The sequence below is a fragment of the Hesperophylax consimilis genome, chromosome 8 (assembly GCF_061612785.1).
Source record: "Hesperophylax consimilis isolate HC1 chromosome 8, BYU_Hcon_1.0, whole genome shotgun sequence".
NCBI lineage: Eukaryota > Metazoa > Arthropoda > Insecta > Trichoptera > Limnephilidae > Hesperophylax > Hesperophylax consimilis.
Genome location: NC_142843.1, coordinates 36,688,647 through 36,714,100, shown reverse-complemented (window position 1 = coordinate 36,714,100; position 25,454 = coordinate 36,688,647). Strand labels below are relative to the sequence as shown.

The 25,454-nt window shown below is 36.2% G+C and overlaps 1 protein-coding gene across 3 annotated transcripts in view; it reads left to right on the top strand.

Annotated features, from left to right (window-relative positions):
- The first annotated feature begins 10,489 nt into the window (after positions 1 to 10,489).
- Positions 10,490 to 25,454, top strand: part of LOC149421972 (peroxisomal acyl-coenzyme A oxidase 3-like) — a 32,555-nt gene continuing 17,590 nt past the window's right edge. Inside the window, exons 1-7 of one of the 3 annotated variants that reach the window (XM_089634193.1) lie at positions 10,490 to 10,620; positions 14,155 to 14,308; positions 15,758 to 15,895; positions 18,854 to 19,169; positions 22,458 to 22,632; positions 23,812 to 24,094; positions 24,833 to 24,935. In XM_089634193.1, the coding sequence (XP_089490319.1) occupies positions 14,156 to 14,308; positions 15,758 to 15,895; positions 18,854 to 19,169; positions 22,458 to 22,632; positions 23,812 to 24,094; positions 24,833 to 24,935 (1,168 nt within the window). In that variant the 5' untranslated portion in view covers positions 10,490 to 10,620; position 14,155. Of the gene's footprint in view, positions 10,621 to 10,672; positions 11,087 to 14,154; positions 14,309 to 15,757; positions 15,896 to 18,853; positions 19,170 to 22,457; positions 22,633 to 23,811; positions 24,095 to 24,832; positions 24,936 to 25,454 lie in introns of those variants that run through there. The other 2 variants (XM_089634192.1, XM_089634194.1) reach the window with 2 other exon arrangements.

Here is a 25,454-nt window from a genome sequence, read left to right as displayed (position 1 = left end):
TGCCGTCTGGTTATGATTTTGATGACTCTAGGAGCGGTGACATAACCGCTACAATACTTTCAGTAGTTGACGGACACTATGTACATTCAGAGAGAAAAACAAAAGTTGATTTGTTAGATTCTATGACTTCAATAACAGAGGGCGCCACTTCTGTTTACAACAATCTGAAACTGTACAGATATTAGCATAATAATACTATCAGTAGTTTCCGGATACTATGTATATTCAGAGAGAAAAAAAACAGTTGATTCGTTAGATTCTATGACTTCAATAACAGAGGGCGCCACTTCTGTTTACAACAATCCTAAACTGTTAAAGAAAACCTCAAATCTGATGTTGGTATTTTCTCAATGAATAATTATTATTGGTGCTATGATAAAATATCTTAATTCTAATGTTACTGCAACAAATAGTTGAATGTCTTTAAGTATATCATCTATCTATATAAATAAAAATGTAAATGTTCGTTCATTCCAAATCTTAAATTTTCGAAAGTTCTTTGCCGATTGCTTTGAAATTTTGACAACGTTGCAATCGAATACGCATGTGTTTTTATATACCTATATTATATAGATGTCACCTGTGACGGGATATATATATATTTTTTTAAACAGCGCCATCTGTTGAACGTAAAAGTAACACGCTCTATTGTTTCTCTATCTGCACAGACAGACTGAGTCACAGCAATCGTGGCGGGGTACAGCTAGTTATAAATATAAAATTATTGTTTTAAGTATTTTTTGAGATTATTATGATGCTTTATTATGTATTATATTATTATTGATGAGACATATTATGAGAAATATATTTTATAACAAACTTTCACAGAAATACTTTGGATGTATAATAAAATAAATTAAAACATGACATTTTTTTTTTCATATACATTTGCAACTGAAACAACATTCTCTAAAATAGAATTAAGGATGAGGTCAGGAGGACCGATTGTATCCACGATTCCATCCTGCATTAACTGAGCTTCATTATTAGAAAAAGGATCCGTAAATGGACTATTTCGTAAAACTATTAGTCATTGTTTATTACTTTTTAGCACTTTTTACAGTTTGTTTGATTTTTTTAAATCCATTTTGTATTCGAACGAGAGACACCTGCATTTAAGGCCCCCTGGTTAAGTGATTCTTTAGGTTGGCTTTTTTAAAATTATTTCTTATTAGTAGAAATATTTAAGAAGGATTAAAGAAATAATTAAGAACTAAATAAGAAGTATTTAAGAATTCTTAATTGTTTCTTAAATATCTTATTTATTTCTTAAATTCTCCTTAAATATTTCTTATTCATGTCTTAAATAATTCTTTAATCTTTCTTAAATATCTCTTATTTCTTTCGTATTTAGTTCTTAAGTACTTGTACTGATATTTTTAATGAAATATCACCTAGTGCGTCCCATAACACATATAATTAATCTAAGTCTAGAAAGTGGTTTATTCCCAAACAATTATAAAAAAAACAATCATCACTCCTATTCATAAAACGTCGTATAGACCCACAAAATTATCGCCCGATATCACTCTTATCAAATATACCAAAGGTATATGAAAAAATTGTAAAAAAAACAGATCTGGACATTTTTAGAAGAAAATAGCATAAAAAATTCTAATCAATTTGGCTTAAAAAAAAGTGCAAGCATTCAAGCCTCTATTGCTAAATTAACGAATTACGTATATACCACACTAGATTCTAATAAAAAATGTCTAGGAATATTTTTAGACTTAAAAAAGGCGTTCGACAGTATTATCACATAAAAAACTAATAAAAAAATTAAAATCCATTTGAATAAATGGAAAAGTTTTAGCATGGATAATTAATTACCTGAATAAAAAACCCCAAGAGGTTAAATTAATTGATCAAGTTGGTGATCAGTTTTAGGCCCTTTGCTATTTATCAGTTTCATGATATTTTGATTAAAAATTAAAATGACAATTAAACACACCTTTAAAAAGTGATATAGAGTCATTAAAAGTTTTTTTTTTAATATTAACTCCACACAGGAGGCCCTGAAGAAAATAATTTCCCTCAGGGCCTATGTCATCTTTGGGGATGCTGTGTGGAGGGTCTTTTTGTGGAGAGGAAGGAGTGAACATGGGTCTTGAAGAGTCCCATGTTGTAGGAGAGAGGAAACACAGAGGCCGGCAGTTCGTTCCACAGCCGAGCTGTTGAACTTAAGAACGAATCGTAGAAGCGACCCATTCTCATGTGACAAATGTAAACCGTGTACAAATGTTGGGCGCGCGTTTGGCGTGTATCTCGACTACGCACCGGTGCCGAAGGGATCAATGACTCTAGTTCCTCAGAGCATCTTCCATTGTAATACCGATAGAACAAGGACAGCATACCTACCTGACGCCTGTGCTCTAAAGATTGCAGTCCGTTTGTTAAGATTGGGGAATCTATCAAACGGACCGCCCGTTTTTGTACAGAGTCAAGGGTTTTTTTCAGGTATTGAGGGGCTCCGGACCAGAGATGGCTGCCAAATTCGACAGTAGGGCGCACTTGCGATTTGTACAGGGTCAGCAGTTGTGTACTATTAAAGTATCTGCGGGCCCTGTACAGTACGCCCAGCTTCTGAGAGGCCAGCTTTACTCTGGCTTCGATGGAGCCCCCATACCTGAGCTGGTCACTTATAGTTACACCAAGCATATCAATGGAAGGCCTGTTCGGAAGATTGCTTCCGTTGAAGGAGACTAGATTATCATTTAGATCCCTTTTAGATGTAATCAGACAGGATTGGGTCTTTGAAACATTAAATTCGACGAGATTATTTTTACCCCAGGAGGAAATACTCTCGAGATAACCGTCCATTCTCTGCTTCAAAGCCCTCCGAGCCGTTGGAGTTTGTGTGCCCTTTGGGGGCTTGTCAAACAAAAAGCTATCATGAACTGTACTGTCATCCGCGTAACAATGAATCGGTGCACATGTCAAAAGGTCATTGATGTGCAACAAAAACAAAGTCGGAGACAGAACCGATCCCTGTGGGACGCCAGCATTTATAGAGTGTGAGGATGAGGTGAAACTGTCAGCAACTGCCTGAATCGACCTATCCCTTAAAAAGTCAGCAATCCACGTACACAGGGATGCGGGAAGTCCGTAAGAAGGCAATTTGTTGACAAGTCCTCGGTGCCAGACCCGGTCAAAGGCCTTGGATATGTCTAGTGCGACCGTTTGGGTCTCACCGTGACGTTCCAGGCACCGCCCCCAAACATGCGACACATACGCGAGAAGATCACCTCACGAGCGGTTCCGCCGGAATCCGTATTGACGGTCGTTGATAATTTTGTTCTTCTCGAGGTATGTGAGCAGTTTGTCGTTGATCACACGTTCCATCACTTTGGACAGAACTGATGTGATCGCTATGGGGCGGTAGTTGGCCGGGTTGGAGCGGTCACCTTTCTTGGGAATAGGGTGAATGACCGCTTTTTTCCAACCAGAGGGCACAGTGCCACACTTCAGGGACATTTTGAAGAGCTTTGTCAAAACTGGAACTATTTCCGCAGCACACCTCTGCAATACCAGGGCAGGTATTCCATCAGGTCCACTAGCTTTGTTAACATCGAGCCCCCGTATAACGTGGAGTACATCCCGATGCCGGATCCTCAGCTTTTTCATATAGAAGCTGCAGTGAGGAACCGACGGTGGAACAGCACCTCCGTCATCGAGGGTCGAGTTTTCTGCAAACATTTTCCCTAATAAGTTAGCCTTTTCGGTGGCGGTGTTTGCTAGTGAGCCGTCAGGTCTGGTAAGAGGTGGCAAACTGGGTTTGCAAAAATTCCGACCTATTGAGCCTGCAAGGGACCAGAATGCTCTGCTGCCATGCGGGCAGGAAGCCAGCTTTTTGCTGATCTGCAGGTCGTGTTTGAATTTTGACCTATTAATGATTCTCTTGCATTCTTTTGCCGATTTGTTGTATGCTGATCTGCTTTTGGGCGTTCGAGATGTGTTGTAGGCTCGGTAAGCCACGTTTTTTCGTCGAACTGCTTCGTAGCATTGTCGACTGAACCACGGCTTTGAGCCCAGACCAGTTTCTTTAGTAGTTGATTGTATGAAGCCATCCATCGCCGATTTGATGACTTCACCAATCTCCTGGGCACATCTTGAAGGGTCCGAAGTCCGAAAACAAACAGCTGACCACGGAAAAGCGTTGAAATGGGCCCGCATACCGAACCAATCTGCTGACCTATAGTTTCAATTCAATTCAATTCAATTTTTTCAATTCAATTAGTTTATTCCTTTAAAAACATTACAAAATTACATTTTATTTCGTTTTTAAGTACATTTGTAAAATGGTATTACATAATAAGTAAACGGTGTATAAACTATACCAGCATCAATAGAGCTTGCCTTTTAAAGGCAGCTTCACCGATGCTAAATATGTCGATATCCGAATTAATTCTGTTCAACAGCAAGACTGCTCTCCCCACCGGCATGACCATTGGCAAGTTGGTCCTGCAGGCCGGGAGATAAAACAGTCTATGCTGTCGGTGACGGAGATAACCATCAGGAACATAGAGACTAATACTCTCCATGATAGTCGGATTTACTAACCATCCACGAATCAGTTTGAAGAAGTGTGATACAATATGCACATCTCTTCTGACCCGTAGATGGTTCATACCGAGCATGCCCAAGAGAAAGTCAGTAGGATAGAGCCACGGGTAGTAGCCATACTCCCTCAGGTAGAGGAATCTCAGAAATTTCTTCTGCACTCTCTCCAACATAAGGGAATACTTCACCTGATGTGGGCTCCAAACCACCGACCCACTCTCAAGCCTACTCCTAACCAACGCAATGTATAGCACTTGGAGAACCCGGGTGTCTCTAAAATTCATCGCAGTGCGTAGGACGAAGCCCAGCATTTTCAGTGAAGCACTACACGTCATTTCGATATGAGTATGAAATGTCAGCCTACTATCAAACATGATGCCAAGATCTTTCATAGTGGAGACACGTTTTAAACTTCGGGCATTCATGGTATACCGGTAAAACCAAGTATGACGTGCCCTTGTGAAAGAAAGAATGAAACATTTAGAAACATTGAATTCGATCCGATTCCGTTTACTCCAGTCAACAATTCTATTAATGTCCGATTGGAGTCGAATGCAGTCTTCTAAAGTTTTAATTTCCAAGAATAGTTTTAGGTCATCAGCAAAAAGAAGTGACCTGGAATGCAGAATATTTTCTGTAATATCGTTAATAAAAATTAGAAAGAGGAGCGGTCCTAAATTAGAGCCCTGTGGAACGCCTGAGAGTACAAGGAATAATTTTGACATGAATATTCCATGAGATACAAATTGCTTTCTTCCAGTAAAATAGCTTGCAAAGAATATGAGAAACCGTAAAGAAAAACCTATAGTTGACAATTTATTCAATAATATGTCATGGTTTACGGTATCAAATGCCTTCGAGAAATCATTATATGAGCAATCTACTTGGTAGCCCTTATCTAAAGATTTGGAAACATAATCTGTGAGTACCAGTAGGTTAGTATCTGTTGATCGACCTTTTCTAAACCCATGCTGTTCCGATATTAAGAAAGGCTCTACTTGAAACAGCACATGTTTATGAATTATCGATTCGATGCTAGTGCCACACTTTTCTCCTCAGCCTCTCATTGGTTGGTCTGAGGCTAACGGGGATTGATGTCGTCACTAGGCAGTGGTCAGATGATCCCAGATGCGCTGTGACGTCAATCTTATAACCGTGTGGCACAGTAGTTAAGAATAGGTCTAACAGATTGGAACGGAGAGTCTGGACATCAGGAACTCTTGTAGGCTCCTGAACCAGTTGCTCTAATCCGTAGCACATGGCAAAGGATTCCGCCTGTCGGCCAGCCGAGTCCGTTGGGCCTGAGAACTTCAACCATGGTTCGTTATGAACATTGAAGTCCCCCAGAACAATAAACTCTGCCGAAGGGTAGCGGGGCAAGAGATCATCAATAGTATCTCTCAAATGTTTGAAGAGCTCGGAAGTGTCTGATTCGCTATGGTTCAGTGAGCGGTATAAACATGCGTAGAATCTTGCCATACTGGCAAGATTGACGCGCACCCACATTACGTCGAATCTGGAGTTTTCCAGACTCAATAGTCGTACACAGTTGACGTCAGCTCGACTATAGAGGCAGACTCCTCCTTTGAGTCGGAACTTGCTTGCAAGGGTAAAACCCGGGCAGTCCAGATAGGAGGAGTCTGGCGGCTCGGCTATCTGAGTTTCGGATAGGAAAAGAAGGTTGGGACGTTGGGACAAAAGATGGTGATGAACAGAATTTAAATTAGTGTGCAGACCGCGAATGTTGGCAAAATTTACCAACAGTTTTGGCCCGCACCGGGGACGCCTGCTACTTGCCGCTGTAATGATGTTAAGTTTGTTTTTATGTATATTCATGATTTTAATTTTTTTTTTTTTTTTTAAGGGTATGAGGTGAAAGGAAGGTCTGGAATGGAAAGGTATGTGGGGTGGGTAGGAATCTGGGTTCAGGCTGTGGAGTGATGAGCGTTTGGTTCCAGCCCACCCACTGCGGTGCTAGGCGATAGGCTGGGAGAGTCCGGCTGGAGAGGGCATCCAATGCGCCCCAAACGCTGCTGCTGGGTCCCCAAAGTGATGAAAAAGTGATGAAACAAAAACTAGGTTAAATAGTCACCTACTTTTTGTAGGTGTGTTGAACTGTCATTTTGATGACATACCCGGTCACCGAATTGCCCAATTGTTTTTTTATATTTCGGAGTTGGGAGTATTGACGTATGTCTGAGTATTCTATTATTTTAAAAGGTACATTTTTATTTAGAATATTATCTTTATAAATTTGTAATGTAATTCCAATCTGAAAATAAACCAACGTTGGAGTAATTTCACAATACAACTCATCTTCGGATTCCGCCGCCTCGATTAGAAAGCCTAGATAATATAAATGCATCTTCCCTGCAGTCTAAAACAGAGCACGAAGTTATCCCTCAAATCCCGTAAAGTAGTTCGCTTTTCTATCAGCCAATAGGAAAGCATAAACAGCCCGCGTCCCAAGATATGGTGATGAACTTAACAATCCAACATGGTGTGAACTTTGCATTCAAGCTTCTAAAGTCGTAAGCGAAACCATTGAAAAGCGTTCATTTTGTTACCGAGGTGTTGTAATTTGAATACAAAGCCCTCACCAAACCAACATTTTTTGCTGAACCAAGTCTTATTCAGGTAAAGGACTAATAAATAACACAAAATGATTTTTATTTTCTCATTTTTCCTTTTTGGATTCTGTACACGTACACAATACACATTGAACCAAAACGGGAAACGTTCTCATATTTACTATTGGGCAAAAGTTTTATTAATTTACAAAATTATTTGTATAAAATATGTAGTATATAATTATCAAAGAAAGCGTTTACTTTGTGGCTTGACACTATAATCAAATGAAAAGTTATTTCGTTTTAAACCACTTTGTTAGGTTTATAGGACAGCATTATAGAAAACTAATCTAGGTACAGACATTAATAATGTATAAAATATAATATTAAAATAAAGCAAGAGAAATCATATTAGACGAGGACAGAGCTTCAGAGAGGGTGTGGTGGGGTGGGGGTTACATGGTAATAATATCAATTTATTTACGCCCAAAAAATAAGCTTTTACACTGTGTTTTTTTGTGGTTGTGTTTGTCGCCTTTTTTTTAATATAGGCACAACTTTACATTTCTGCGGAAAAAAATTATGATTGTACCTTTCTTCCCAGGGACTGGAGTCAACTGCTCTAACAACCTTGCCAAATGCATGCCGATTGGGTAGGACTGACATTTATTTTGTATATTAACTGCTGTAATGTCATGCGATTTCATAGAAATGCCTACTCGGTTTATTTTTGTAGTACCATTTTTGTGAAATATATAGATGGCACTTAATCAAAGCTAGACAATAACAACCAGTAATTAAAATAACCTTTCGCAGATTAAGCAACGATGCCTAATTTGTAGGTATATTACATCCTCTCCTCAACACAGCATGCCCAAAGGACTTGAAGGAAATTGCTGTCTAAACGCTTGGGATGAAACACCCAAAGAAATGCAAATTATAATCCACTCTATAACAAATACACAACAACATAACTGCAATAACTAGTGTTTAGTAATAGAAAAAAACCCGAAAAAAAATACCACAGCATTACAGCAGACCAATGCCTTAAATGGTCCACACACATAAACATACTCAAAGACAGAGTAAGGAAACTAACATACATCTTTACATATCTAAGACATATACTAAATAAAAACCACAGCATTACAGCAGACCAATGCCTTAAATGGTCCACACACATAAACATACTCAAAGACAGAGTAAGGAAACTAACATACATCTTTACATATCTAAGACATATACTAAATAAAAACCACAGCATTACAGCAGACCAATGCCTTAAATGGTCCACACACATAAACATACTCAAAGACAGAGTAAGGAAACTAACATACATCTTTACATATCTAAGACATATACTAAATAAAAACCACAGCATTACAGCAGACCAATGCCTTAAATGGTCCACACACATAAACATACTCAAAGACAGAGTAAGGAAACTAACATACATCTTTACATATCTAAGACATATACTAAATAAAAATTTACTTAGAAATATTAAATCGTAAAAAATATTTATGAAGAATTTAAGAAATATTTAAGAAATCTCTAAGAAATATTTACTTAATAAGAATTTAAGTTTTTTTTTTCAAATTCAGAGTCGTTACAATAAAAGTTTCTTGACTTATTATAAATGTGGTGACCAGATCTGAATAGCCAGGTACTCTCCCACCTCCCTATACCCCAATAGAGGAAGCCATAGTCTCACTGGCTCCAGAGGATTGGAAGCAGTTGGGACTCTCACATAAAAAGTGTATTCACATAAAAATATTTATGCATTTTGGGGATATCGTTCAACTGCGGACCCTGTATATATATCGCAAGTCGGCCCCATAGTTGAATTTGGTAGCCACCTCTGGTCTGGAGCCCCGAAATACTCTTGACTCTAGACGGGTGGTCCGTTGGATAACTTCCCCAATTTTAACAAACGGCTTGCAATTATTAGAGCACAGACGTCAGGTGGGAATGCTGTCCGTGGTGTTCCACCGGTATTTCAATGGAAAATGCTCGGAGGAATTAGCGTGTGCGATCCCTTCGGCATCGGTGCACAGTTGGGAAATATTTCAAATAGGCGCCCAACATTTGTACGCTGTCAGAACTTACATTACACAATGTCACATGAGAATGGGACGTTTTTATGACTCGTTCTTGGGTTCAACTGCTCGGCTGTGGAACGATTTGTCGGCTTCTGTGTTTCCCCCTCCTACAACATGGATCTCTTCAAGGCCCATGCTCACTCCTTCCTTTACGCCAAAAAACCCTCCACACAGCATCCCCAGAGAGTACATAGGCCCTGAGGAAAAATAATTTTGTGTGGAGTGAATGTAAAACCAAAATTAACACTTTTATTGCAAATACTGCACAATTACATAATTCACCCAACACAGTTTACTGAACACTAATAATAGACAGAAATTACTTATTTCATCTTTCGCAAAATTGTTTATTGAGATATAAATAGATAATAGGTTCCTTTTTTTCTCAAAATTAATAAATTGTACCAAAACATTGCACATTGGAAGGCGCTTATTCAACCCTAACTTTTCGTTTTCCAGTGTAATGACGTTTTGGTCTACGTTCAACATTTAAATATACTTCACACAGACTTCAAAACTAGGTTTCAGGACGTTTTAACTATAGAAATGGAACATTGAAGAATTGGATATCATATGACAAGAAGAACTGATCCTAATAAGCACTAACGAAGTACTTAAGGGCAAATCTAGTTTCAGAGCAAAACCTGCTTTATGGAATTCATTTTTATTTTGAACCCCTCAGAAGAGTGCCCCGGTCTTCACAGTGTAAAGACAGGGGAACTATACCGCCACCCAGTTGTTGGGCAGGCAAGAGGAAGGAATCTTACGAAAAAAATAAATGATTATCACATTTGACGTTAATTGTTTTAGGAAAAATCAATATTCGACAGGCAGGCGTCTACGGCAAAAAAAAAATCGGCAAGTGGCTTACGGGGCAAAAACGTTTGGGAACCTCTGGTTTAGTTCATATTTCTAACGTGAGTGGTTTATTTATGTTTCTAACTATGACAAGAAAGGAGACAACGATTTCTGAGTGGTTCATTTATGACGATTTTTATGAATGATGAGGATGATGAGACCGTTATGAGCTGTTCCCATTATGGCTGTTCCGAAAAGCTAACAAATTGTCTCTACAGATAATAGCTGTTTGTTCAAAAAACCGAACAAATTAGCCTAAGGAGTTAAAAATAATATATTATTTCGATTTAGGTCACTTGATAAAAACTAAGATCAATAATTTTGCGGTCAGGCCTCATCATTGTCTCATGTAGGAAATTGCTGTAGCTGCGCCGTGAATGTGCAGAGATCGCTTATTTTGTTTATTATTGTTATTGACATTACTTTGACTGACACATGACAGTTCGGACAAGAACACAAGAACCTACAAGAAAAAGTTCGAATTTAGTGATTAGCGAAAAATTATAAAATAAAGTGACAATAGTTTACAAGTAAGTAGTGATACGCGATTTAAATAAGCTGTTACATATCGCATAATAAACTACCAATTCGTTGTGTAACTAAGTGACGGCGCACTATTTATCTATTAGTAATTACAAATTTGATGTTGGAAGTCCGATAACTGACCTTACCGATTCATATATTCTTATAATATAGCGTAACTTGGCGTGAGTTAATTATGCAAATTAGCAAAGCAATAATTATGAACTTTGCACCGTAAAACGCGCTGTAATCTTGAACACCCAAACAAAAACGTGTAAACTCATATTTTTTGTACGATGATAAGACCCACTTTCATGAAAAAGCTGTCTGGTTTTCGAACACTTTTTGTGCGAACTGTCGCTGGAGATACCACCGCAAAAAGTGCTAAGTAGGATATTTATTTAATTTATTGATTATTACGCATTTATATTGTGTTATTTAAAGTAGTGTCAGCTGTTAATTCTGTGTTTAAATGTGAGTACTTTTTTATCTACGGTATATTATAGATAATCGCATATTTTTATAACCTGTTTTGTGCAAGTAAATAATGACACTTTTTTTTCTTTGTGAATTAGGATCCGGGCCACAACAACGCCCTTGAGTTGATTTTGCACAAAAACGGCGTTATACAAATCATCCAAATATTATTATTATTATTATAATGTTCCACACTATAGATATATTCAGAATATATTTATGTATATATTGAAGATTGAAATTATTCCATCAATGATGTGGCATTGAAACGACAAGCTTAATTAATTAATTAATTGTATTTCTGCTTCTTCAATAAAATTTTATGATCTTCAAACATAATTTAACAGAATAATTATAATATGCGAATTTTACTATTTTAATTACTTTTCGTGAACTCGCTCGTAACACACTTCATCGTGTATCCATTTTCTCAGGGTTCGCTATGGTTGAATTGTTGTATTGTCCCATTGTCTTATCCTTCACAATCGAGGTTGACGGAGCTGGGACAGGACAATATTGTATTGTCCTTGTGTGAACTCAGCATTAAAAACAACTGAATTCAAAATTGGAATTTTTGTTTGTAACTTACTATTAGGATGGGTTGTTTCGGAGAATTTGAACAATTCATCAAATTTCAACGTTCATTTTCAAGTTCTTTGAAAGATTTTTTCAAGTTCTGTTTTTATTTCAGTTTTGTCAAGCAACTAGCCTATAATGATATAATAACAGAACTTGAATAGGACTTTCACAGAACCCGAAAATGAACGTTGAAATTTGATGAATTGTTCAAATTCTCCGAAACAACCCGTCCTTTATTTATTTTTGTGATCATCATTTATTTTTAGATAGTTTTATAATTATTATAAGCCATTTTTAAATGCTACAGATAATTTAACAAAAATAATCATTATCTTTTAAGATCATTGTTCTATGAATAGGGAGCACTTGGTGGCGGCAGTTGATTTGATATTGTTTTTGTAAGGGGAATAGATTCATAGATTGTTACAAAATATATTTTTGTAAAACTGCTTATTTACATTTATTATTAAATGTTAGTTTATTTAACACAAGAAAGTCACCAGTTTTTACTTCAGCTTATCTAGTTAAAAATGTACTGGTCTCCTAATTATCTCTTCATATTAATCCTCTGTAAACAATTATTGCAACAATGTTATCAATGAATCACAGTTCAGACACAATAATACGAACACGACATAAGTGAGAAGAGATTGTTGCCATCTAAGCAAATTTAAGCATATATATAGATACTCCACGTCTAAAATCATCACTATATTTTGATAGCATTTATGATAAATCTGTCAAAAACATAATTAAATACTTACTTTATTGATGGATAGGTTAATCAGAAGCGAAATCAATTTTCGAAATAAATACTAAAATAAAATCTACACACAATAATTTGAAAGTAAGGATAAAGATTATGATATACAGTGATATTGCTCCCACCCTTTCTTTCGTACACGTTACATCTAATAAAAGAAGTTTTATTATTTTTCTCTTATTCCGCTTCACTCTTAATACGCATTATTTCACTTTCAAATAAATGGATTTAGCTTTATTAATTCAAAACATGATTTATTATGTCGGGGGAGACGGAAAAATACGCACTTTTAATTTTAATTTCGTTTATTAAGTCACTTACGCGATATGTCAATTAGTATGCAGCGCCGTTATAGTCGCAGCCGACGGTGACTATGTTCATATCAAGAGTTGGATTATATTCATAATATCGTATTAGAATTAAATCACTAACCAGTTTATACAAACCTAGCGTAGCCCACAAACTACTTGAAAACTGGGATATAACTCTAAAGGGGACGCGAGCAGGCGTTATTAAAGGTTTTCCCCAACATTTATAGTAACTTTTAGTAAAAATATAACTAAATTCAAGTATTAATTCAAAGTAAACATTCCATATTTACCGTGAAGCGGAATTCGTAACCTTTACCGAAGTTTTTATTCTAATATTTATTTATTATAAATTTAATCGTTACTATGTTAATAGGGAGAGATTTAACCTCCTCCACAAATGGTTCCTCATCATTTGCCTCTAGTTCTTAGCAGTGGCGGCTTGTACTCACAAAAATTGGTGGTGCGCTAAAAATATTGCCAATCAATCTGTATTCGGTACGTCAGGTCAGGTAAACCTTCAGCGGTGAAGACTTTTGACTTTTGAAATATTGGCATACAGAGCTCCGGGCCAAAAAGGCTCCTTTCTCTTTCATCATGAGTTTATAATGTTTGTTGGAATTAGAGCAGCGGTGAAGATACTAGCAAATAGAAATTCTTAAGCTTATACCGTCCTGGTGGAGTGATCGGTATGCGAGCTGGAAACTAAAGTGGTGCCATCTCGCCTAAGAGTTTGAGGCATTGGCGAGCCCCATTCATGTTTGGGAGAAATTTCAATATTATGGTCAGCATCCACGCTCTGCGCGAATTGTTAATTGTTGTTCCCGGATGACGTTTCTCGATGAGCGATATGGAATTCGCTCGCACCACGTGACTTATGACACGTGATACAGAGAACGAAAATTCAAGCCGAAAGCCAACTTAATTTCTATAGTATTCTTAGAGTAACAATATAGTATTATTCTTATTATTGTTATTTGCTTTGATTTTTGGTGATATTATTATCGGTTGATAATTATTATTTTTAGATTGACCGACATGTTCGGAGTGCGTTAAAGCTAGCCGCCACTGGTGAGGACCTTCTTCCCATCCTGATCCAATCCTTTTCCACACAGTCAATCCGCCTTTTCCTCGGTCTGGCACTTGGTCATGATTTTTTCTACATGTCCAGACCATCTCAATCTTTTGAACTTGCAATGGTGTTGATTAATACTCAATAAAACTAGCCTTTGGAAATAACAGTTAGTTGCCATCGACGCCCAACTCTGTAAAATCACCTAGCACTATTCTGAATTCCTGAATAACTTTAGCAAAGCTGCGCAGTACGCCAAGGGCAAACGACATTCTTTAGTTTGTCAAGCTCTAGTTGTCTCAGATAATACATATCAAATATATATGAATGAATGTATCCTTAGAATGGCGGGTTCAACCGTTGACAAGCCCAGGAGTCTTGAGGAGATATTGGTCGAGCCCCCAATAGGCCCCCTCTCCGACTACAGGAAGAATGCTTCCTTCAACTGGAAGACATTGAAGCTGGCAATTGAGGGGGAAGAGATGATCAGATATAAGGTAAAAATTACCAGATTTATTGACTGTTTTTGCAGATTTTTTAATGTCTTAAATTCATCGCCCAAAAAAGTTTTCTTTTTCATTCATAGCGCAACGTGACAATGCAATTTTATTTTATGTACATAATAAATCACTTTTCATGTAAATTATTCTCTGCATACATGCTTTTTTATGTGCATATTTTCCATTGAACCATTCACGTGTTCTTTTTAATATGTACATATTTCTATTTTTGTTCCATCGTTTTAATATGATGATTAATATATACTCTGACTAAACATGACTTAATTTCTCTAGACGTATAGAGAGAGGGTGGAACTCTATATTTTTCTGTCAGACACTTCTTACTTCATACACTTGACTACCCACAAAAATTTTGCAATTCAACTGGAAACCACAAAGTTGGTCACCATTGTAACGTTTACACCCATCACATCATAATTTATTTCGCATTTGTGGGGAGGACATAAAATATGATGTCAATTTAAGCATTTATTACACACTATGTAATACATCTTATCACACCTACATACTTTTCTATTATATGGACTCTAGTCATGACCGGACTCAAGTGTTTGATTATTATTTTATCGTCTTTTTCTTTTCACTTTCGCTTTATATAATCCCCTGATTCTCATTTTCTGTTCATCGACTCTACTTATTCAAACACTCACCCTTTCATTACATAATGTTAGGACTATTTTCTAATATTCTCACTCAGGATCCCACGTAATATATTATTTTAGAGTTCTATTTAAATTTGGATTTAGATTGGGTGCTCATTTGCATGAAATCTGTTGCAGGTTTCATTACGTAATGTCGAGACTATTTTCTAATATTCTCACTCAGGATCCCACGTAATATATATTATTTTAGAGTTCTATTTAAATTTGGAATTAGATTGGGTGCTCATTTGCATGAAATCTGTTGCAGGTTTCATTACGTATTGTCGAGACTATTTTCTAATATTCTCACTCAGGATCCCATGTATGTAATATATTATTTTAGAGTTCTATTTAAATTTGGATTTAGATAGGGTGCTCATTTGCATGAAATCTGTTGCAGGTTTCATTACGTAATGTCAGGATTATTTTCTAATAGTCTCATTCAGGATCCCATGTAATATATTATTTTAGAGTTCTATTTAAATTTGGATTTAGATTGGGTGCTCCTTTGCATGAAATCTGTTGCAGGTTTCATTACGTAATGTCGAGACTATTTTCTAATATTCTCACTCAGGATCCCATGTAATATATTATTTCAGAGTTCTATTTAAATTTGAATTTAGATTGGGTGCTCATTTGCATGAAATCTGTTGCAGGTTTCATTACGTAATGTCAGGATTATTTTCTAATATTCTCACTCAGGATCCCATGTAATATATTATTTTAAAGTTCTATTTAAATTTAGATTTAGATTGGGTGCTCATTTGCATGAAATCTGTTGCAGGACAGAATATGGATCTTCCTCCGCAACCATGAGATCTTTAGCTTATCCCCGGAGACCCTCCCGCTCGATGAGCAGAGAGAGCTGGCTCATCGAAGGATGAAGGTGCTGATCAAAGAAGACTTTCTGCCGTTGGAAGAGGTTTGAACAGTTATTGGAATAATTTTTTAAGTTTATGTAAATAAATGTAATATTTATTCATTGAAGAAGAAGATAATATTAACAAATCTCAACAAAATATGAAACGGAAAAATACACCGAAAATAAATTGGTAACAGTCGCAACTGGGAATGGAACCCATATCCTCTATCGTACCCTCGATATAGTTATATTCGGACATTTTTGACAATTTCATATTTCAATTTAAGAATTAAGTACTAGTAATAATATCTTTGCTGTGTCTTTTTCTGTTTTATATTTAATTGGGATTTGTTCACATTATCTGCTTCTTCAATGATTAAATAAACAAATGTGTTGCCGTTCATACAAAAGGGTAGTGGGCAGTGGCGGCCAGCTAATATGTGCTCCCGAGCGCCGAACAACCAACAAGATTTCCGACATGGCTAATCACAATACGAAATTCGGTTCGGTTATAATATCGCATACAAAAGGTACCTACTTATTAAGCGCGCTTAACGTGCAGACCGACTTTGACTTGTGCCTATGTTCGTAGCAGTTCGTTTTCGATTGCGATCCAAAATTTAACTGCTTTGTCGCATATTCTGTGGAACAGTCGAAAGCGTGGGTACATACCAGTTCATACTATACTTTGCAAATAATACCATATCAAGGACGGCGTTCGGGGTTTTACCACCACATCAGAAGGAACGGTTTATTCAGTAGAAAGTTAAACTAAAACGCGTATGTTTGATATTATTGTCGATATCGTGGTTTCAATTTACCATCTGCTATTTTTCAGCGAATGATCCGCTTCTTCGATACAAGCATACAGGATAAAAGATGTCATTAAGAGATGAGTGATGGTCAGATTACTTATTATCAGTTTAGTTAGTACTCGCCGTTACCGGGCAATGGGCATTGTCTGTTGAATTTAAAACTTTTCTTACTCTGCGAAAGTTTTAAAGTTTAATTGCAGGTTATATCGATCTTTTATATCAATTATTAATAAGGCATATCAATTGCAGGTTATACTAATTTATGATTACTTTTGTGATTGTTCAACGTATAAATTAAGAATGAGTTTGAATGTGGAATATATTAAAAACAATAGGTCGAGTTTTGAAAACAAAGTTATAATAAAAAATGCCGGTCCACCTAAACCTGAACTGATAATAAAACAAGAGTGCAAATCTGAATCGAAGAAGTTTACTCGATCATTTAACAAAACAATGTATAACAAAGGTTCGTAGCTCTGTGCATGTGATCAATTGAATAGTTTATTTTGTTTTACATGTTTAATTTACGATATTGATTCAGTTTGGACAATCAGCGGTGTTACTGATGTAACTCACCTTTCTGAAAAAATCAAAAAACATAATTCTTGTCATTTACACTTACAAAAAGTTTTGAGCTTAAAGGTTTTAGGAAAAGTTGACATCAGAATGCAATTGGATTCAGGCTACCGTGCCTAAGTTAAACACCATAATGAGCTATTTAATAAAAATCGATAAAGGTCAAATTTCCCAGAACATGATTACAATGAGACGCTTAAAACGTATGACTTCCTAAATAAAGTTCAGTAAAAGATGAACTCTGTGCAATTTACGCCCGCGACAAAAGCTAACGGCGCTTTATCAATTTTACAACTTTTTTATAGTACTTGTTTATTAGAAGACTTTCGCGAGACTGTGAAATTACTAAAAATTTTGTGCGCTATTCATGACGTTTGGAATGACCTCAGATGAAAGCTAAAGATGTTTCTCAACATTAAAAAGAATAAAATCTTTTTTAAACACGTTGAGCCAGGACAGACTGAACGCACTATCAGTGTTAAGCATTGATAGAGGTCTTCGCTAAACAAAAGGAGCAGAGAATAGAACTTCTTTAGGTATCTACCTTTATTTAATTTATTTTATGACTTAATGTTGTAATCCGGTGAACCCCCACATATTTTGACCACCGGCCGCCACTGGTAGTGGGCCATAATTTGGCCAGTCTCATAGATATTCAAATTAATAGACTTCCCCTAACATGAAATCTGGGTATCATTTCGACAAGCTGGACAAACCAAGTGACCATGTTTTTGCACCAGGAAGGTTCGAGAATGTCGTACATTGACCACCGAAGAGAGCACATTGAAATTAAAGTTTCCACTATGAGACTTTTCTGCGCATGATCTGAATATTTATTCAACGAATCGCTTGGCATAGTGACGCTAACATTGAGTGTGGTTGTTAAATTATAACATATTTAATAGAGCAACAAAATATTAAATTTTGGAAACGAGCTTGAACTTTTGTTTGTTCGATTTGGGATATGTAGTTAAGTAAGCAGATTTTATTTTCGAGGACCGAATTGTGATATTACAATGCGAGTTACCTGTATACTGTCAGATTCATTTATTGACAAATCACCGCCTCTCACGCTCTGAGCAAGTTGTTTTGTTCCCCTTGCCCTGATTGCTCATCTATTAATTTGGATATCTATGGCCAGCCCTGATTTAAGTCTTGTGTGAGATTTTGTCTCCAAATTTTTTCTGAGCAATCGTGAGATTTCCAAAACAAAAGTATATATATTAATTGTTACCTCTGAATGAATAAATTGGCAACTTGTATTTTATGTAAGGTACTCGTAATAATTACTATTAACTAAATTTTAACCAACGCATACAAACATTCCATACTTTACACTGGCTAGAACACTCCTTGTGGTGAAGACACTAAAAAATATCTATGTTTTCCATTTGTTCATTTTATTTCAATCGTTTGCCTTTGGGTTTTTTAAGATAGAATTTGCGGAATTCTTAACATAGTATATCAATTATGTTTTAGCACCAGTTGAGGACACCTACCATATTCACAATGTGTTTTAGTGATTAGATGGATCTCTCTATCGGTTCTCTCATCAAGAATTTTTTTTGAGCTCTTATTTACTGATCAAACACCCACATCTGCTTTAAGTAAATTATTTTAATTTCAGATATTCCGGGAACCCCGACTCCCGGCCGCCTGGACGGAAGCCTTCTTCTGCTATGATGTCGGCACCGCTGTGAAGTACAGCCTCGTTTACAAGATGTTCACCAACATGATCCGGGGTATGGGCACGGAGCGCCACTACAAGTTCATCGAGGCGTCGGACGCGCAGGAGATCAACGGCTGTTTCGCCCTCACCGAGGTGGCGCACGGCTCCAACGCCAAAGGCATGCGCACCACTGCGACGCACGATGCGCAGAACAAGCAGTTTGTGATGCACTCGGCCGATTTTGAAGCCGCCAAATGCTGGGTTGGAAATTTGGGTAAAAATTTTAAAATTTTAATTATTGTAATGTCTTTCACTTTGTTTCAATACTTACGAGGTGCTTAGAAGTGTGTTATTTGTTGGTTACTAACGACTGACAATTTTTTTATAAAAATATCAAAATTGAATACCAAAAAATCTAACTTACACCTGCCTGCAATCTCATCTAAAATATCCCCTACAATTAGTCACTTTTAGTGGGTTCCCCATGATGCCCCCCATGATGGGTCCCCTTTGATGAACCTCTCACGATAGGTCGCTTACGAGGTCCCCCCCAATGGTTAGGAAAATAAATGTTTTAGATTTTGGTACTTTATTCTTGAAATAATAATTGAAAAGATTCGGCCAACTTCCTGATCCTCATTTTTTTTCCAAAAAACATCTCGCTAATTAACAAATAAAATAAATAAAATCAACTGCTCTGAATTGAAATATGTGTATTAACTGAAGTTAGACAAATGTTCAGGACAATCCAATTGATTTTTTTAAAAATTTTGATCGTGTTATTGCCATGCCAAAGCTTAAGCTGCATGAACTCATCTGCGAGCTGTAACCATTTGTGTACGTGGCTCACGGTGACCAAAGGACGATCTACCAGTTCTCCGTCACGGTTACAGTGGTGTGGACATAACGTACACACTAGAACCTGGTTACTGTAACTACAATCTGTCCCAGTTACAGTTCGCAGATGAGAATGCGGTTTTAAAATAAACAAAAGTCACGAGGCATCGATCGTGCATATTTAAAATGATGTATTAGAACCATTATCAATAATTAATTCGGAACAGTTGGAATATTTTTGCTAAAATTTTCTCTTTGGCCTTATTAGAATCTAATTTTTATCAGTGTTGAACTCAGATAAACTTTATTTCTTATGTTTTTATAGATTGCATGCTACTAATAACATTGATGTTGAAATTAAAGTTTCATAATATTATTGCTATGACGTAAAGAAATAATCATTATTCTAATGATAAGCAAACATTATCTATCATTAAAATCATCACAAATTGGCATTTCAAAAAAATAAAAAAAATTATATCAATGGATTTACCTCCCATTGTACATAATTACTTGTAATTAATTGTACATGTATTGTAATTGCTGCCTATGATTACTTAGAACCTAGTTATCTTAATGTTACATGCTTTTAATATTTCAATACTGTCGTTAAAGTTTTAAGTCATTGCAAAATTACACTAAACTAACCCCTAATTTGTTCGCTTCTGGGAACAACTCATATGGTCTCACAGAAATCGTGGTGTCTTCCTTACTGTTGTGGTGAGAAATATGATAAAAACAGTGTTAGAAAGAGAAAACACCATGCTTTTTATTCAAATCAAGAAATTAACCGTAGAATAATTATATTGATCACCTTTATAAAACCAAAGGTTCCGACCGGAATTTAAAAAAAAAAACATTTTTATTTAATCTTTTTTTATGAATTTACAAAAAAGTGAGGTAATAATAGTAAAAATAATGATTGGATTATTTGTATAGCGCCGTTTTCGTGAGAAAATCAACTCAAGGGCGCAAATATTGATGTCTGTTATACATTTGCCTAACAAAATATGTGTTTTTACATATTTTTTCATAGTCAGTAATTTTAGTTATAAAAAACGTAAAGTGAGCAATTTAATTTTTTTTTATGTTCGCATTCAAAATTTTATTTCTAATTATAAAATTTGAAAGTGTATTTTATCACCTTTCCAAAACAGTTTTCGGATACATTCAGAAATATTCCATTTATTTGGATTTAATTGCATAGCCTGAGGCTAATTGTAATACACAACTAACTAATATATTCAATTTATTGGAATAACTTATTGAAGTTTATAAACCTCATTGTAATATTATTTAATCCACAAGATAAACACATAAATTTGTTTTTGACCACTTTATTTTAATTACACTCAACCGGTTTCAGAAGTACCCTTCCTTCATCAGGAGAATATTAAAACTAACTTATAAGATATAGAACAAAGAAACAGAAAAGAACATATGCTTAGAATTATTTAATCATTGAAGAAGATAATACATACCAACAACTTTCAATTAAAATATGAAAGAGACAAATACACGGTAACGGTCATAATTGGGACTTAAACCCAGATCTTCTACTCCTACCGGGACTGGCATCTCTAACAATTGAGCTATTGCCGCCTAATTACATTCCGTCATTTTTATCAATCTCATTTTGGAATTACAGTGAAATCTTGATCGATCGTTCCTTGAATGAAATTATCATTTTCTCGCATTTATCGTTTATTTCTTCTAGTCCCGAATTTACGTCACACAAAACTTGCAACAATAGACCGCTCTGATCGTTCCTCTATGCATAGTTTTACCACATTCATCGTTTAAATCACATAGTTTTTTTTTACATATTTTTCTTGACCGATCATTATTAAAGTATGAACATACATTTTTAAACCATATTTCGCAGCTAAATGCTTGGTTTCGATTAACGGTACCGTAAACAATTGAATTAAATATTATTATTTGTTCATTTGAAGCCGATACTTGTGTGATGTCACATTAAAATTTAAAATAAAACAATAGCTTAGTATACACCACTTTTATTTTATATACTTAATGCCGACCGGGTTTAGCTACAACCGTAGCTTCATCAGGGCTGTATAATACTGTACAACCCTGTATAAAAAATAAAAGTGGTGTTAAGTTATTGTTTTATTTTAAATGAAAATTTTTTACTAAATAATTTAGGTTTTGAGCTTTTCAAAATGAATCGTCCGGTAAAAAAATGCACGCTCTTCAATATAATATGTATCCTATAATACATTCACAGCTATAAAGTTACAGTTTCCACGATAACTCATGAAACTTCACTCATGAAAAGTAATAAAACAAAATCTAAGTTAAATAGGTTACATTGTAACTATTTAACCTTGTTTTTGTTACATCACTTTTAATGACTTTATAACACTGTTTATAGGTGTGTTGAATTGTCATTTTGATGAGTTATCTGGTCACCAAAGATACAAACTAAGTATAGTAGGTTATTGAAATTTTAGATTAAACTTAATGTTTATTTCGAATGTAAAATATTTTTTAATAAACATGGTAAGTTATATGTGAAATGAGTATCGTTTTTAGAATACATATTAAATTATTATTATTATTAATAAATATAATTATCATACATTTTTGGTATATTTTTCGCCCACCATCTTAGCGGTATCCCTGTATGTGAGCAAAATATGATATGATATTATTCCTTTGCATTATTATACATATTTAATTAAACTAAGATTGTTCGTTTCAGGAAAGAGTGCCACTCACGCAATAGTCTACGCCAAGCTGATTACCATAGACGGAGTAAACCAGGGACTCCACGCCTTCGTGGTTCCCATCCGCTGTCCGCGCACCCTGCGGCCGTACGCAGGGGTCATCGTGGGAGATCTGGGGGAGAAGATTGCTCTCAATGGCGTGGATAATGGGTATTAATAATTCTTGATAATATTATTTTTGTGACACCACATATTTGCATATCAGTCTTGAACATCCGTAACTTAAGTACTTCAACTGTCAAGAAATTCCAAACATTATTTTAATAAATTGGAACTCAAATTTTTCATTACCATGGCAACACGGATGTTACGCGGATGACAGTACAGTTCATGATAGCTTTTTGTTTGACAAGCCCCCAAAGGGCACACAAACTCCAACGGCTAGGAGGGCTTTGAAGCAGAGAATGGACGGTTATCTCGAGAGTATTTCCTCCTGGGGTAAAAATAATCTCGTCGAATTTAATGTTTCAAAGACCCAATCCTGTCTGATTACGTCTAAAAGGGATCTAAATGATAATCTAGTCTCCTTCAACGGAAGCAATCTTCCGAACAGGCCTTCCATTGATATGCTTGGTGTAACTATAAGTGACCAGCTCAGGTACGGGGGCTCCATCGAAGCCAGAGTAAAGTTGGCTTCTCAGAAGCTGGGCGTACTGTACAGGGCCCGCAGATACTTTAATAGTACACAACTGCTGACCCTGTACAAATCGCAAGTGCGCCCTACTGTCGAATCTGGCAGCCATCTCTGGTCCGGAGCCCCTAAATACCTGAAAAAAACCCTTGACTCTGTGCAGAAACGGGCGGTCCGTTTGATAGATTCCCCAATCTTAACAAACAGACTGCAATCTTTAGAGCACAGGCGTCAGGTAGGTATGCTGTCCTTGTTCTATGGGTATTACAATGGAAGATGCTCTGAGGAACTAGCGTAATTGATCCCTTCGGCACCGGTGCGTAGTCGGGATATACGCCAAACGCGCGCCCAACATTTGTACACGGTTGACATTTGTCACATGAGAACGGGTCGCTTCTACGATTCGTTCTTAAGTTCAACAGCTCGGCTGTGGAACGAACTGCCGGCCTCTGTGTTTCCTCCCTCCTACAACATGGGACTCTTCAAGACCCATGTTCACTCCTTCCTCTCCACGAAAAGACCCCCCACACAGCATCCCCAAAGATGACATAGGCCCTGAGGGAAATTATTTTCTTGAGGGCCTCCTGTGTGGAGTTAATATAAAAAAAAAAAAACTATTTATTTTCACGTGAAGCTGATACTTTGTTATGTGACATTATAATTTAAAATTAAACAATAACTTTGTGAATTATTTCCAGATTCGTAATGTTCAACAACTTCCGAATCCCCGCCGAGAATCTTCTGAACCGCCTAAGCGACGTGGACGAGAAGGGCAACTACGTGACCCCGATCAAGGACCCAAGCAAGCGCTTCGGGGCCTCGCTAGGCATCCTGTCAGGGGGACGGGTCTCCATCGGCGGCATGGCCACCAACCAGCTGCAAAAGGCGCTCACCGTGGCCGTCAGATACTCCGGAGTCAGGAAGCAGTTTGGACCCGACGATTCCAACATGGAGTTCCCAGTTTTGGAATACCAACAACAGGTTTGATTACATATATGTTAAAATATACTACAGTGAAACCTCTCTATATGTATCGTTTTTTAAGGGACCTATTGAAGAAAACGATGAATGCGGAAAAACAATAGATGCGGCAACCTATAAAAAAAGCTACATTCTTACTAAAACAGTTGTCTACAAACAATAATTGTGATTGATTCATTTTAAATGTGTTACCATAATTATATGTATATGTATGTAAGGATTGTATTAGGACATAGATAACTATGTACCTACTTAAAATAACACAATAAACGATAAACAATAAAATATTTCGTAGTTTATGCCAGTTACTTTGTCAAGGTCCCTTACAAACAAACTATCTGACATGTACATAGTTGCTCTACTTTATATAAATATAATTTGCATGTATTATATATATAAACCTTCCGAAAGAAATTCTCTAAATGTGAAAACCCTATCAAAATCCGTTGCATAGTTTGAAAGAACTAAGCGCACAAACAGACAGACGCGGATAGTGACTTTGTTTTATACTATTTATAGGTTAAAAATGTTCATAGTAATCCATGCATTTTTATTTGTCATATTCATTCTAATGCAGACTAAAAAATTCCAACTTTAACAACCTCCAAACATTGGAAATCATCATCTAGGACAGCTCTGCATAATGAATTTGATATGTGACATGTAATAATATATTATGCTATGACCCGAGTATTTAACATTTCTTAATGATTTTATTTAACATGGGATCTTTTTCAGCAATTCCGCCTACTACCCTACTTGGCTGCTTCTTACGCAGCCAGAATTTTCTCCAATTGGCTGTCAGAGACTCACATTAATTTGAGCATAGTATCCGTACTCAGTAAGTTCTTATAATATTAAATTTACTAAAAATCACTTCTTTTACAAATACATTAGAACCTAGTTAATTCAAACACTGATAATTAAAAAAAAATGCATGATCCCCAGAAAAAAAATTTCATACCTTCAAAATGTTTTTAATTCGAAATTCTAAATTTATTTTTGTCTGCACACGAAAATCTGTTACTGTAATTAAAAAAAGTTCGATTTTTGCAAAAATAAATCATATAATTTCGTAAATCTGAATGTGACAGACAGCTAGCTCGGGGGTTTAGGATAACAGGGGCTTATCTACAAAACCATAGTTTTAGATAAGGCAAATAAAGATTGGAATGGTCATATGCCCTCCTGTATGCCAAACTGATATGCCCAACTGTATATCTTAAACGGCTGTATGTACAAGATAGAACTTCGTGTCACTAATAAATTTGATTATGGCTTTATCGAAACAAAGCCTAACTCAGAACACCAGTTTTTGTAGTTAGACCGCTGTGGCTACAAAATGCAGTCAAATGTCGAT